At 38.1% G+C, this 15,609-nt stretch overlaps 1 protein-coding gene across 2 annotated transcripts in view; it reads right to left on the minus strand.

The window, feature by feature from the left end:
* Positions 1–1,831: 1,831 nt before the first annotated feature.
* Positions 1,832–15,609, minus strand: part of ano7 (anoctamin 7) — a 33,478-nt gene continuing 19,700 nt past the window's right edge. For both annotated transcript variants that reach the window (XM_087283504.1, XM_087283503.1), the window contains exons 15-24: positions 14,969–15,071; positions 14,782–14,893; positions 14,650–14,704; positions 14,436–14,533; positions 14,165–14,319; positions 10,254–10,459; positions 9,031–9,167; positions 7,391–7,481; positions 7,127–7,246; positions 1,832–3,194 (exon numbers count right to left, since the gene is read on the minus strand). In XM_087283504.1, coding sequence (XP_087139630.1) covers positions 3,066–3,194; positions 7,127–7,246; positions 7,391–7,481; positions 9,031–9,167; positions 10,254–10,459; positions 14,165–14,319; positions 14,436–14,533; positions 14,650–14,704; positions 14,782–14,893; positions 14,969–15,071 — 1,206 coding nt within the window. In that variant the 3' untranslated portion in view covers positions 1,832–3,065. The remainder of the gene's footprint in view (positions 3,195–7,126; positions 7,247–7,390; positions 7,482–9,030; positions 9,168–10,253; positions 10,460–14,164; positions 14,320–14,435; positions 14,534–14,649; positions 14,705–14,781; positions 14,894–14,968; positions 15,072–15,609) is intronic.

Raw genomic sequence — 15,609 nt, forward strand, 5'->3', positions numbered from 1 at the left:
AGAATGTCTGGATCTGTGGTCATAAGTTTGCAGCAAATAAACTCTTAATTAATTTGCATAATTTGCTTTAACTATATAATATTTGACTATAACTCTCTGAATTTCCAAAAACATGGTGGGACTTTTATTATGTTTAACTCTCTTTTTAACTCTTTATGTGGCACTCATTGACTGAAATAACAACTGGAACCACCCTGAAGTGTCACAGAGTGTTATTAAAAGACTTTTTATGATTTAAACATTTACATTAAATGAAGTTATATTATAATATGTGTAAAAATGAAGTTACCATGAAGGAGGAGGATAAGTAAGTCAAGTCTACCTTTAAATGGGCTTTATGCACAGCAGGAGTTTAAAAGCCAATGAAAGCTTAATGTGACTATATACAGCATTAATGTTGTAATGTAATTACAAAACATTCAGTTAAATAGACTTAAACACTCATTTAGTTGTTGAAGCAGAATACAAGATGAAAGACCGTGTAACCGTTAGCACCGTCAGTAGCTACAGGCTAGCACAGAAACTCCATTGAAAATACTGGGGTAAAATAAACTGTCAAATTTTAAAGACATGGCGGGGAGAAATGGAATTTAGGTCAGAGCTTCTTTTCTGATCTAAGACTCTCTTCATATCGTATATCTAACAGGCAGTGAAGATTGCAGATTTTTTAAGAAATCAGATACGTGACAATTTTGTAATGGAAAGACAGTTCACCGGAAGTCCTTGGGCTGTCTGGCTGAAAATTTAAGCTTTGTGTGCATATAGCCCATTACATTAAAACTACACTCAATAATTATACACTAAAAAAAACAAGTGACAAAATATTGAAATGGCTAATATAATCAAAAAGTTTAGAATCTAAAATCAACCAGCAGAGGGAACTGCTTTAACATTCTGGTTGTGTCTTAAAATTGTGTCCATCTCTAATTTTGTGTCCATGCAAGAGTGCATCCTAAAATCTCCCCTTAATGAGTATCTAATCGTATGTTGACAAATAGGCAGTACATATATAATTATTTTGTAAAATATAATTATATATATTAAAAAAAGATATATTTATGTAGTTAAGTCTGATGTTTGAGAAAGCAGTCACATACTTTATCAGTTCTAGCACTTTTTTGACATTTTAAACTCTACCTTATGGCCCGTTTCCATTGAGTGGTACTGTACAGTAATTTTTTATTTATTTTTGCTTATTCAAACTTCTTATTTGAAATGGGCTGAAATAACACAATCCGTCACATTTCATTGGTACAACTTAATTTTTTATGTTCAATCCACATACGTTTGTTAAAAGTGTTAAGTTAACTTAATTTGTGTTGGGACAACATGAGTGAATTGTTGAATTAACCCACCATTTTTTTTACAGTGTACAGTTTGGTTCAGTATGTTTTTATGGCCGTTTCCACTGTCAAAAGGTACCTAAAAGCGAACTGTGCCATACCACTTTTTGGGAACCCTTTGCAAAGAGTATATATATACACATTATAAAAATACATATAATAACAAACCCTTTTTGACACAGGCTCAAACAAACCTTGGTGTCGTCTTGATGAACAGCCACAAAGCCAAGAAGAGCAGAATCTGCTTTGTAGTTTTTTACCAAGCCGTCTAAAGCGTTGCTTTCTCGCTAACGTAACAATTTTATCGTGATTTTAAAACATGTCTATAATGTCAAATACTTGTGAATTAAATGGACTTCAATCACATAAGTTCAAATAGGGTGCTTCAACTAATTCAGTTTTCTATGGAATTGCCCAGTTTAAAATGAGCAATTACATCTCACTAAAGGAAATTGTTTTCAGCATCAAAGTTAACCAAGTTGAAACTATTACGGTTTGCTAAAATAGCAACTTTTTATTACTGATTCTCTTTTTAATTTATAAGAGATGCAGTTTTGGACTTGACATAATAAGACATTGGACAGATTTGAAATTTGGCTCAAAAATATAAAAGTTACTGTATGTATGTTAAGAAATTCTAACAATAAACAACATTTTTTTTATAACAAGAGGTCCATGATAGACAAAGAAATATTTTTTCTGCATTTTAAATGATGGCCATAATTATATTGATTTAATGTCATGTGTAACAGTAAAAAATGCAACGTCGTGTCAACAACTCTTGTATTAGCATGTCAACATTAGCATCTTTAGTTGTCGGAGTAGCTATTTACCTCTATTTTACATTTATGTAAGTACAAAAAATGTCAGTTTTCTTTCCTCAAGCAGGGTGTTTGAGTGATTTGGGTCCTTTTTAAACAGTCAAAAGTATATTTAATGATTATACACACCCTCATACAAACTTTAATATGCATATCCAGAGATGTGAAAATGTATTTGCCCCCAGCCAGAATTGTTTTGTGTGGGCTATTTCTTATGTTAAACCATTTTAAATCTTCAAGCATAGCGAATAAAAACAAAGGCAACCCGAGAATACAGCTTTTAAAAAACAGTATACTGCTTTCAAAGTACTATAATGCAAGACACACACAATTGATTCTGATGTGCTTATTTAATTAATTTTCTTGTCGGCTTAGTCCCTTTATTAATCCAAGGTCGCCACAACAAAACGAACCACCAACTTATCCGGCACGTTTTTACGCAGCGGATGCCCTTCCAGCCACAACCCATTTCTGGGAAACATCCACACACACTCATTCACACTCATATGGACAATTTAGCCGACCCAATTCACCTGGACCGCATGTTTTTGGACTGTGGGGGAAACCGGAGCACCTGGAGGAAACCCACACAAACGCAGGGACAACATACAAACTCCACACAGAAACGCCAACTGACCCACCCGAGGCTCGAACCAGCGACCTTCTTGCTGTGAGACGACAGCACTACCTACTGTGCCACTGCGTCGCCCATGCTTAATTCATGATAACTTTAAAATCAGGACACAGGGATGGTTCTCGGAACCATTATTGTTTTAATGCCTTACGAGTTTATCCTAAAATGATCAGTGTAATGCCACGAAAATCAGTAAGCAGTTTCCAAAACATGTATTCATCTGTAGAGTGATCTGTGAAGTGTATTAAAATCCTAAGATATATCGTTTCAGAGCGCAGGCATGGCCTCATCTTCAGATGTTGGTGACATGTTGTTTGTTGGACTCTGTGTTCTTATCCTTTGCCGCAGCTCAAAGTTTTGCCTCCCCATCTCTTCCAGGACAGATTTACTCAACGACTAAAGAAAGACAAGATGAAAAATATGTAAGAGAAACCATGGTCACACTTTATTTTAACTCATATTAATAAACCATTACCTAAGAGGTTTATGGGAGTAATTATATTAGCTGCTATTTAATAGGTAGTAAGGGAGTAGTTGTGTTTAGGTATTTGGTAGGATTAAGGATGTAAAATAAGATCATACTTTATACAGTAAGTGCTAATTAATATCTTAATAAAAAGCAGGTAAAAGCCAGTAGTAAATTGTATGAACTGATAAACTAATGTGTTACCGAACACAAAAAATCACAGCAGTCAGACTTATGACTGGTAACTATGCTGGTAAGACCCATAAATAGTTTGGCACATCACACACATTTACATTAAGTCATTTAGCAGACGCTTTTAACCAAAGCGACTTACAAATGAGGACAAGGAAGCAACTTACACAACTAAGAGCAACAATGAATGAGTGCTATAGGCAAGTTTCAGGTCTGTAAAGGCTAAAAAGGAAAGCATTAGAATTATTTTTTTATTTTTTAATACAGTTAGTGGTATATCCAGAGAGGCAATTGCAGATTAGGAAGTGAAGTGGAGACTAAATAGTTGAGTTTTTAGTCGTTTCTTGAACACAGCGAGTGACTCTGCCGTTTTGATGCAGTTAGGGAGTTCATTCCACCAACTGGGCAGATTGAACGCGAGCGTTCGGGAAAGTGATTTCTTCCCTCTTTGGGATGGAACCACGAGGCAACGTTCATTCACAGAACGCAAGTTTCTGGAGGGCACATAAATCTGCAGAAGTGAGAGCAAATAAGAAGGAGCAAAGCCAGAAGTTGCTTTGTAGACAAACATCAGAGCTTTGAATTTGATGCGAGCAGCCACTGGCAGCCAGTGGAAACGGATGAGCAGTGGAGTGACATGTGCTCTTTTAGGTTCATTAAAGACCACTCGTGCTGCTGCGTTCTGGAGCAGCTGAAGAGGCTTGATAGAGTTAGCTGGAAGCCCCGCTAGTAGAGAGTTGCAGTAATCACACACACATATTCATCAAGTTTTTAATTCCGGAGATTGCTGCTTTTCCGAGGCCGGGTGGCAGGGGCAGCAGTCTCCGGAGAGAACCCCAGAATTCTCTCTCCCCAGACATTTTCTTCAGCTTCTTCGACAGGATCCCGAGGCATTCGCAGCTGAGACAAATTACCCCTCCAGCTTGTCCTGGGTCTTCCACGAGGCTTCCACTTGATTGGACATCCCTGGAACACCTCTCTAGGTAGGCGTCCAGGAGGCACCTGAAACAGATGCCCGAGCCACCACAGTTGACTTCTCTCAATGTGGAGGAGTAGTGGCTCTTCTCCAAACTCTTCCTGTGGCAGAGCTCCTCACTCTATCTGTAAGGGTGCGCCCTGCCACCCTGCAAAGGTAAGTCATTTCGTATGCTTGTATTCAAGATCTTCTCCTTTCGATCATGACTCAAAGCTCATGACTATACGTGAAAGCAGGAACGTAGATTGACCGGTAAATCGAGAGCTTCGCCTTTTTTTCTCAGCTCCTTCTTTACCACAACAAAGCAGTACATATTTATATATATAGCCATAATTATGGGGAAAAGCCAGTTGCATAAAGTTTCAGGGTTCAGAAAAAAGTTTAGTCTCTTATTATCTCAGATTGTTTTGTTTATAATTTTACCTAGGTATGACACAGTATTTCCACAGGAATGTAAGGAGACAAGATCAACCCTAACCCTCAACAATATTATAGACACAAGTAAGCCATGTTTTGTCCACTTTGGACATTGGGAACAAACTTTTATAGGAACTACATTGTCACTGTGGCAATGTCACATTTGAACAGATCATAAAAATTATACTTTTACATCAAAAATTGCTATTTTAGATGGCCAAAATAGCTTAAAGACAGAAAAAAAAACATGTCATGTCCTAGTTAGTCTCACCAAAAGTAAAGGGGTCAGTAATGTTTTTTTACATCTACAATTTGAAATGTTTACTCTCTTTTCTTCTTTTATGTTAAACTGCTTTGACAGAACCTACTGTACATGGTCATAAGTGAAATAGAAATAACGATAAAATTAATTAAATCATCTTTGCAAACACTTAATGGTGATCACCATCAAAAATGTAAAAACCACCCAAAATAAGCACATTTCTCAGGAATTTAAAGGATGATTTTGACAAAACATTCATGGAGAAAAAGCAAAAAATATAATTTTTCAAAATAATATTTTTCATTAAATATTTATAAAAAAAATCCCACCCAGGCTGAAAGCATACCCCATATACATTTCTGGAGAGCAGCAAATACATCCCAGGAGATACATATTGCAGTTTTTGTTTTTACGTATCCACCAGAGGCCGCTGTGTATGCTTTTTGAGATCTCAAATTTCTCTCGCGAGTGCCATTCGCACTGGCTCTTTTCATGTAAATCCACCAGAGGCTGCTGTCGACTGACTGACTGACCAATAGACCGATCGGCTGACCCACCCTCTTCCTTCCCTAAACCCAACTAATAGTGTTTTTTAAATGCAATCCAGAAAAAAAAAACTTTGCGGCAGCCTAATTTTACCACGTTTTTAGATTTTTCACCGTTATTTTATTTATTTATTTGTTTCATTTTTTGGCTTTTGATTTTGTCTAACTTGCTCTCAGGAACCGTTATTCACCGGACTCGAACCCTATCATCGAAGTCGACAACGATGTACAAGCCACTAGACAGACTGGAAACAGTGGGAAAGCCGTCTATACTGAGGTAAGCGGTCAGCTGATAAGCACGAAAATGGAACTACGTCATACTGCCCCATAGCTAGTCCAACACAGAATCTGCGTTCACAGAATTCCACATATTTTTAGCCCATTATTAATTGTTTATCTACTTGAGTAAATGTGTGTAAATCTATATTTATTTAGTATTTAAATTAAGTACAGTAATATTATTGACTAATATGAAAGTGTTCATCTGATTTATTTATAATGCAGTTTCTACAGTAATATTTTCTGTCTTTTAGTAGATATTATATGAGAGATCTGCTTTGTTTACCAAATAAATTGGGTCTAATTGGATTTGCATTTTAAACATTAAATAAAAGTTAAAAATATATTATTTTTTATTTCACATATTAAGGTTTTAGTTATGATACTCCCAAAATAATTCCACAGAAAACTGCAGATTTTTAGCAAAATTCTCAGCAGAAATAGCAAAAAACATCAGCAGATTCCGTCTGGCCCTACCCATAGCGTTCTTTTTAAAGACGAAATTCAGCCGTAGGTACCTCTCGCTACATTGAAAAAAAAAACGTACCATTAAATGGTATAAGGCTCAAGTGACAAAAAGAAGCAATGAGGATGCACACAGCATTATTGTAAATATTGGAATAGCTTTTGACAACTATAGTAATATTCTATTGATATCGCCAACCAAAAACCAGGCAGGCGACTTTAGGGTCTGGTGCCAAAGATACACATCAAGTTTCATAACTGTGTCAAACCATTTTTTTTTTTCAATTTAACTTTAAACATTCATTCATTTTCTTGTCGGCTTAGTCCCTTTATTAATCCATCTCTGGGAAACATCCACACACACACTCATACACTACGGACAATTTAGCCTACCCAATTCACCTGTACCGCATGTCTTTGGACTGTGAGGGAAACCAGAGCACCCGGAAACCCATGCGAAGGCAGGGAGAACATGCAAACTCCACACAGAAACACCAACTGAGCCGAGGTTCAAACAAGCGACCCAGTGACCTTCTTGATGTGAGGCGACAGCTCTACCTACTGCGCCACTGCCTCGCCCAACTTTAAACATCAAATTTCAAAATGACTGAAAAATATCTGACATTGAAAAATTGGCCTATTACTTGACCATGTGAAATAAAGTGGTTACATTAATTTCAATATATTACTTAATAAAAATGCCACATTATACAGTATAAAACTCACCTGATTCTCAGCCAGTGCCTCTTTGGCCATGTAATGTTCTCGTTTAATCTTAATTTCCACCTCTTCTGGAATATCAGGCACAATCCAGTCAATAATACGTCCAATCAGAAGTACAACATGCTGAAAACCAAGAATCAGTTTTTACATTTGTGCTCTGTTTCATGATCCTCCACATCAAATCTCTCCTAGAAGTACTCTCTGAAAATGACAATGTATTAAAAATTAAAATATCATTTTTGGTTAAACCAGTACTAGACTGCACACCTCGAATATAATGACGAAGCTCAGTCGTATGGCCAGCAGATGGTAGTAATCCTGTGTGTTCTGTCCTTTCTCATCCCTGAGCCCTCGATATCTATTAAAAAAGAAAGAAACAGAAACTTTTGCAATAGGAATAAAATAACAGCCAAATAAATTGGTGTTAAATACTTAAATGTATTTGTTTTAATCTTATTACTGCAAAAATGCAGTGAAAACAAATACATTACTGTAATAGCCAGCTTCTTCTGTATGTCTTGAAAGCAGGCCCGGATTGGCTAATCGGGAGGAGCGGGAGAATTCCCGGTGGGCCGTCCGTTTTTTGGCCACGAGGGCCGTTGTTCCTAGCTCCAGAATCTGTTGCTCTTAATTAATTTTAAATTAATTTATTTATTTACTTGACCACAGTCTTCTTATTCATTATTTTATCATCAATATACAATTGTTGTGGTCCAGTGGTTAGCATGTTAGATAACCATGCTGCCAACCCGGGTTTGATCCTCGTCAGAGTATGTTATTTTTTTTCATTTTTATTGTTAAGACATATAATACTGTTAGGGTTGTTGAACATTTGAAGTTCTAAACTAGCTGTTTTCTCAAAAAAAGACGTGATAGTGTAATTAGAAACTGATTTGGAAATGACCTTATTTTAATATAGTCAGTCGTGAACTGAGGTGGGCCGGTCTGAGGCTTGAAACTCCAGGGCTGAAAAGGAGTCCCACTCAGGCCCTGCTTGAAAGTTAAAGGTTTTAGCAATAGAATAGAAAAATACTCAAATGTGTGACACCCAGTGGTTGAACTAGGTATTGCACTCCAGGATCAAAACACATTTTCACTCGGCTCCTCCTCTGACGAGCCTACGCAAGCGCAGGTTGCCAGATTGAAGTGAGTGGGCCTGACTATCAAGCCAAAGGCTGATTTGAACCATTTTCTAACGGAAATCAACAGCAGCGATATAGGGCATATTTCCCATACTAAAAGGAGTTTTTGACAATGATCATTGCTTTTTGACAATGATCACCTCAGGTACATCTGATGTGCTTTATTCAGTGTTAAATGCTAATAATGTGAGTCTGAATGCCATTTTACATGACATTTATTGCCATACTACTGAAAGCAGCAGCAGATAGTTCACCTCAGATCTTGAAAATTAAATAAAGCATTAAAATTGAGCTTCAGAACTACGACCAACACATATCAGTGATTCAGCATGTACATTTATTAATATTAAATAATATTAGATTCTAAACCTTACCATTTTGCTGGAGTGCAGTGTAGTATTCTGTGCTTCTGAAAGGCTGTTTTTACATTTCTGTCGTGTTTCGTCTGCTGCAAACAGCCTAATTGTTTATCACTGCTAATCTTATCACGTGGTGTGTTGTTAGGACACAGCGTTACAATGTAACCTGCTCACCTATTGTTTATGTTTGAAATGTTTACGTTATTTGCTAATTAATAACCACCTTATGTGGAACTCTGAATCTGTGTCTCATTTCGGAGTCTACTAATGTCTATCGGAGGTCTCATTTTTAGTCGTGGGCACATGCTTTGAGAGCTTTCCATTTTGTGAGTGTACAAATGCTTACTTACCATTAACATGTGAATAGTGTATTACAGAAACAGTGCATCAACAATTTGAGCTTTACCTGCATGACATCTCATTCTGGGTGAAGTTTGCTGGGGCGACTGAGAGTGTGAAGTTGATGTATCCGCTCATGCTGCCCGCGGTGTAGCGGTAAAAGAGACGCGGCAGGAAATCCGAAGTGAAGGCAATCAGGAAAGCCTGGCAATAGAACAAGATGCCAAACATGCCATAACAGGATATGCAATCTCTCTAATTAACTTTATTTTTAGACATCAAAAGCGACATATATCTAAAAATCAACCAAAATTAACATGTGTTAATCAGACTACCAGCGATAGCTGGGACAAATTTGCACGCATACTGCAAAGCTGATGAAGGATACTGACAACATTTTGCAGTAATTATATAAAACAAGTTTAGATTTATGTAACAAAAAGGTTATAAAACTACATCCTTATTTTCTGAATGGGAACTATCTGTTGTAAAAAAGCAAACTCACTGGAAAGCAATTTCAATTTTGACGAGTAAATCAAGTTTTATGAGACATGTTTGTATTCAAGAGTTCACACTTAGCTGATGATTGATTATAAGCAAGTTTTTACATGCTGTCCCGGGAGAGAGCCCTGAGCTCAAAGGTTCTTGAGCCCTGGGCTCCCTCCCGTTTGAAGGGCGAGAGGGGAGCTTTGAGCTCAGGTAGATCTCGAGAACTCCCCCTTGATAAGAACTGATGACTAAAAATTGAATGCTATGAAGAGATATGCTGCAGGATGAGAGATTGACTGTAGTGCTAAATTTAGATTGATCAATTCACTTGTTGTGCATGTTTTTGGAATGTGGGAGGAAACTAGAGGATCCGGGGAAAACCCACGCGAGCACAGGAAGAACATGCAAACTACGCACAGAAACGACCACCGGCCTGTTAAAAGACCATTACCGGTGACGTTCTTGCTGTGAGGCAACAGTGCTAACCACTGGGCCACCGTGCCGCCCTATGGAGGGAAAGGTGAAGAGGTAGGGGTGAAAGGGGGGATTCTTCAAATCGAAGATGACTGTAGTGAAAAACCCTGGCTCTTTATAGTGGGTTAGGAATGGCCTGATTAGTGGATCATGCATGCTAATGCAGAACCAGCCGTGTTTAATCATTATAACGTGATCCTCTCGAAATTAGTTTATGAATTAACTTCACTTAATATTATTACAACTTGTGTTATGATTCTCACATCCAGGTGAAGATGCATAATAATATAATTAATACAGATGCCACAATAAAAATGAAATACTTGCATTACTGATGACAGCCAGATAAGAGATGAACTGCAGGATGGTCAGCCAGATGCCAATGTCTTGTGCTCTTTCCACAACTGGCCTGCGGTACTCACACACAAACTTCTGGGCATCCAGACGGACTTCTACCCAGTTATTTATCAAAGCAAACAATGGAGCCAAGGGACAGGCTGCTACAAAGATGGTAATAAAGCCAAACTGCAGAACTAAAGAGATAAAGAAACACAAAATTAGCATTTAATTTGAACCAAACCCCAGTGGCCTTATTTTGATCACATTTTAAGAAATGTTTATATTTTGTATTATGTTAGATAATTTTACAATTGCAAATATAAAAAGAGTCTGCTCCCATAACCGATATCATCATAAGCTGCAATGAGAACCAAAATAATATAAAGCAGGTCTATGACATTGAATACAATGATCAAGATTTGCATAGAATAAATCTGTCTAAAGCAGTTATTAGACGTGGACTTACTAATCTGATTGGATAACCTCTATGGTAATAGCTGAACTGTCAAAGCTAATAAACCGCTGACTGGATAAAGTCTGTGACCCTAATATGATAAGGATTTTTGAAATCATAATGCATTCATTCAATTTTAACAAATTTAATGAAGTATAATATTATTTAACATTTGAAACAATATAGTAAAAAACCTGCGACTTTAATGAGTAAAAACAAAAGGCATAATGTATTATTAATAAGCATTCACACAGTGAGTGGGTCAGCCAAGGAAGAGGAGGTTAAAGTCCAATGCTACCAAAACATTTTGCAACCCAGGCTCATTCTGGAAACGTAGCCCCGCGGACGTTTCTGGAGACTGTGAAATACGTCCCAGGAGGTACGTATTTGTGCAGTTTTTTTCGCAAATCCAAATCTTTTTCTGCGTCTCAAACGCCTCTCGATGCACGCTGTTTTTGCCGCTATAGAGCGACCGTCTGTCCGACTGACTGGCTTGCTGAATTAATGAACGATTGACCCAGCCGCCCTCCTCCTTCTTCTTCCCTAAACCAAACCGACGATTTATGAAAGCCATGTGGAAAAAGAAAAGCCCTCGTCCGATTTTGACCGCTTTTTCAGATTTCGTTGCATTCTCACCCCGTTACGAACTCGTTCGCTTTATTTTTTGGATTCTGTTTTTTGTCTTACCTGATTTCTGCAACCGCTCTTCCCTGGACTCAAACCCGGTCTTGAACGCTGCCGGCTACTTCTCCTCTGGGCCCAGCCGGCGACCGCGAAGAAGAGTGGCGTCACACCGCCCAGCAGCGTTCGCTTGAAAAAACCAAATGCGGCCATACGTACTTCCGACCACGTTAATCGCGGTCTCCAGAAACCTCCGCAGGGCTACGTTTTCCGAATGAGCTTGGATTGACATTTTAACAAGTAAATTGATAAACAAAATCCAATGCAAGTGCAAACACATAACAATTTCATCCTAACCCTTAAGTAAATACTGGACAAAGGAGAAGAGTTAAACTGAGGACCTATAAATGTACGGGGGGGGGGGGAAACAGAAAAAACAAGCAAACAAAAAGTCCATAAAATAGAGCATAAACTAGAAAAGGGGCAGAAGGTAGAATTTTTTATGGGGGAAGGCGTCCTCTGTAGCGTCCATTGTAAGGAAGGACTGAGTTGAAGGAGAAAGAGAGAGATGCCAGGGAAAATAATGGAATGAGCCAAGGAGTAGATGATGGCAATAGTAACCATTGAATGACTCAGAGATGACCCAGGTCAAAGGCCAACAGGACAATTGATGGATGGAGAAGTCAAAGTAAAGTTGGGAATCCAAAGAACTGAGGAGTGATCTCAGGTTGAACCAAGAGGATGAAGACACAGGAGTGACACAGAAATCATTATTGGCCTGTTTGGTGTGACGCCTGATAATTATACTGTACCCACTTACCTTTTAAACTTTGTGGCCTTTCTTACTTTGCTTGCTAGGCGTGTAATTTTATTAAACTGGAAGAGCCCTCAGCCACCCTCGCATGTACGGTGGCTGAAAGATGTTTTGTATTTTTTATAAAACTAGAGAAGATAAGATACTCCCTTCAAAGACCTGACAGAACATTTGTCAAAATTTGGAATGACCTTTCTTCTTATGTTAAAACTCTTCAGTTGGATCTGGACTGATCACCCCAGCCCTTGATAATAATAATACGTCAGTTTGTGATCTTACATTAATCAAATGAAACATTAAGATTATTGTATAAATGTAGACATCTGCCTCACATTATTTGTGTAATTTGGTTTTATTTTATTATTATTTTCATTTATTTATCTTTATTATTATTATTTGTATATATATATATATATATATATATATATATATATATATATATATATATATATATATATATATATATATATATATATATATATATATATATATATTTCTATTATTATTTCTGTAAGGGTTGTTTGATGTGTTTGTAAAGTGTTAAAATGTTAAATAAATCATAATTTATTTATAAAATCAAAAAGGAGTGACACAGAAAGGGTTCGAGGGTCAATATAATATGTAGGTTCATGGTAACACAGTGAGATGGGGCTCTGCAATTTGTGGGAGCTAAAGCCAGTGGGAATAAGGGTCAAGGCAGACCCGAAGAGCAGATGCAAAGAGCCAACAAATCTTGGCCGAAACCAGATCATAGACCAAGATTGAGTTATATGAATGACAGATCCCAGTGGAGACCTGGAAGCTGATAGACTATGGTGGAGCCAAGGAAGCACGAAGCCAAGGAAGACCTACTGGATTGAAGGGACGAGCTAGAGCTAGGGGATCAATACATCAATACACCTGGAACTGAATTACACTGGCACCATCAGTGCCTAATTAAACTTAGGCTCTCCACCTCAACCATTATTACTGTTCATTTGAAGAATGCAAGGCTTTATGGACCTTGCTTAAGACCACAGGTGTCAAATCCAATTTCTGGAGTGCTGCAGCTCTGCACAGTTTTGTTCAACATACCTGTAGGTTTAAAACTAGCCTGAAGGACTCAATTAGTTTGATGAGGTGTGTTTAATTAGAGTTGAATCTAAACTATGCAGAGCTGCGGCCTTACAGGAATTGGATTTAACATCTGTGCTTTAGATTAAACTCCATCAACCCTATTCCTGAAGATTTACCTTCTTCCAGAAATGAGTTGAATCGCGGCTCAAACACACCTACACTCTCAGAAATAAAGGTACAGGAGCTGTCACTGGGGCAGTACCTTTTCAAAAGATACATGTTTGTACCCAAAGAGTCCACAGTGTTACCTCAAAGGTGCATATTAGTGGCCAAATGTACCTAAGAAGTACCTTTGAGGTACCATTATGGACCCTTCAGAGACAACCTTTTGAAAAGGTACTGCCCCAGTGACAGCTCCTGTACCTTTATTTCTGAGAGTGTACAGTATCTGTAATTATCAAAAGCTCTTTCAGGTCCTTCTAAGTTGGTTCAGATGTTTTCGAACAGGAAATCAGTAAGAAGGTAGATCTCAAGAAACAGGGTTGAGGATCCCTGCATTAAGTAGACACTTTTCATAACCTATTTTATTCTGGGCATAATGGACATTTTGTTGAAATTCAGTTGATGGTCCTCAAAGTTCACAAGTCAATGTTAATATTAAGAGTCTCATTAAGAGTCTCATTAAGAGTCAGCTTGAACTAATGGTCTCTTGCCCCATTAGTTTAGCACATTATCACACTGATTACATCATGGATTCTAGACACTGCTTCAGCCCTCTACCTCTGGACTCACACCAGCTTCATGGTGGTCAAACCCTGACTACAGTGACACATTGGTCTTTCGACAAGCAGTGTTGCCCTTGTTCTTCATGCCCTCAAATCTGGCAAGGTCTCCACCTTATCTAGCTTCTAAAATTCAACCATCAACAATACTGCAGGATACCGGAGAACTCACCCATTTCCAGATACTCATCAAATAGTCCCTCACACACCAGCAACTGATAGTCATTTTCCCATGGGTTGATCTGTGAATTGGTGTCTGGTTCATCTATGACCTCCTGACTGCGAGCTGGCTTTAACTTCCTCTTGTGCCACCATGTTTTTAATTTACTGTTTAAAAGAGAAGGGATACTTCTTGGGTCCAATTTTGCATACAAAATGTAATACAATATACTAAATTGTATAAACAAAACCTGTAAGAAGATGCAGTGAGCATACAGACTTACGGTAATACAAATTCCTGGATGTTGCTGATGACTTGCTTGCCTACCATGATTACCAACAACTCTTGTGCAAGCTCAATGAGACATCCAGATGCACCACACTACATAAAACAAGAACAGAAAGCACACATTAATGAGTTATTCAAATTATTTTCCCCGATTGTGCAATTGTGTAATTTAGTGAGAACATTAGCTTTGTAACAGAGTAAACACTAACATCCTCATTTCGGATTCCTAGCAATGTGTTATAGCTTCCAGGGTATCCAACAAACCTGTAGAACAGATCAAATATTATATAAATATTGAGTCCTCATAAATATTCATTCATTTGTGGTGCTTAGATACATGCCTGCCCTTGAAAAACGCAATGTAAACAGGAGATGAGTAGAAGTTGACAAACTGGAAGATGAAGACCTTGAGGATGAATGCATTCTCATATTCCGTCTGGGTGCGGTGCATTTCTAATATAGGAAAGTTGATAATACTTGGTCATTAGGAAATAGGTAAATATTATATATAGATGTGATATAACTCACCCCATCTTGTTAAACACTGAGCCAGGTAAGTATAAAGCCGCGACAACAACAGGATAACCAGTAAATTTAGCATTGAACCAGTGAGGCTAGCTATTCTTCCAGCCTATGGGGAGAAAAAAATCTTGGTAAGCAAAAATGGTTCACTAAGCAATATTTGAAAATCTCTTTTGATCATGGTGTCGAACTGGGTCCAGCAGTAGGAACCAAATCAGCAGTAAGGGGCATGTCTACTAATGGTAAAGGAGATTCCTGCTGAAAAATCCAGTTTAAACCAGCCCAAGCAGGTTGGCTGGTTTTAGCTGGTCAACCAGCCTGTTTTTTTTAGAGGGGTTTTGGCCACTTCCATGCTGGTTTAAGCTGGACATAACTGGTTTTAGCTGGGCTCCCAGCCTGGCTAGGCTGGTTAAGCTGGTTTTAGCTGGTCATCTTCCAGCCTGACCAGCTAAGAACATGCTGGAAATGGCTGGAAACCAGCCTGGAAATGGCCAAAACCCCTCTAAAACCAGGCTGGTCGACCAGCTAAAACCAGCCAACCATCCAAGCCTGGATTTTTCAGCAGGGATATCAAAAATGGGAGGTTCCTGTTAGTTTTTGGGCATGTTTGGTGCTATCAAATATCAACTTTATTTTGCTATGGTACA

This window comes from Danio rerio, chromosome 15 (genome assembly GCF_052040795.2).
Source record: "Danio rerio strain M-AB ecotype USA chromosome 15, GRCz13ab, whole genome shotgun sequence".
NCBI classification, from domain to species: Eukaryota; Metazoa; Chordata; class Actinopteri; order Cypriniformes; family Danionidae; genus Danio; species Danio rerio.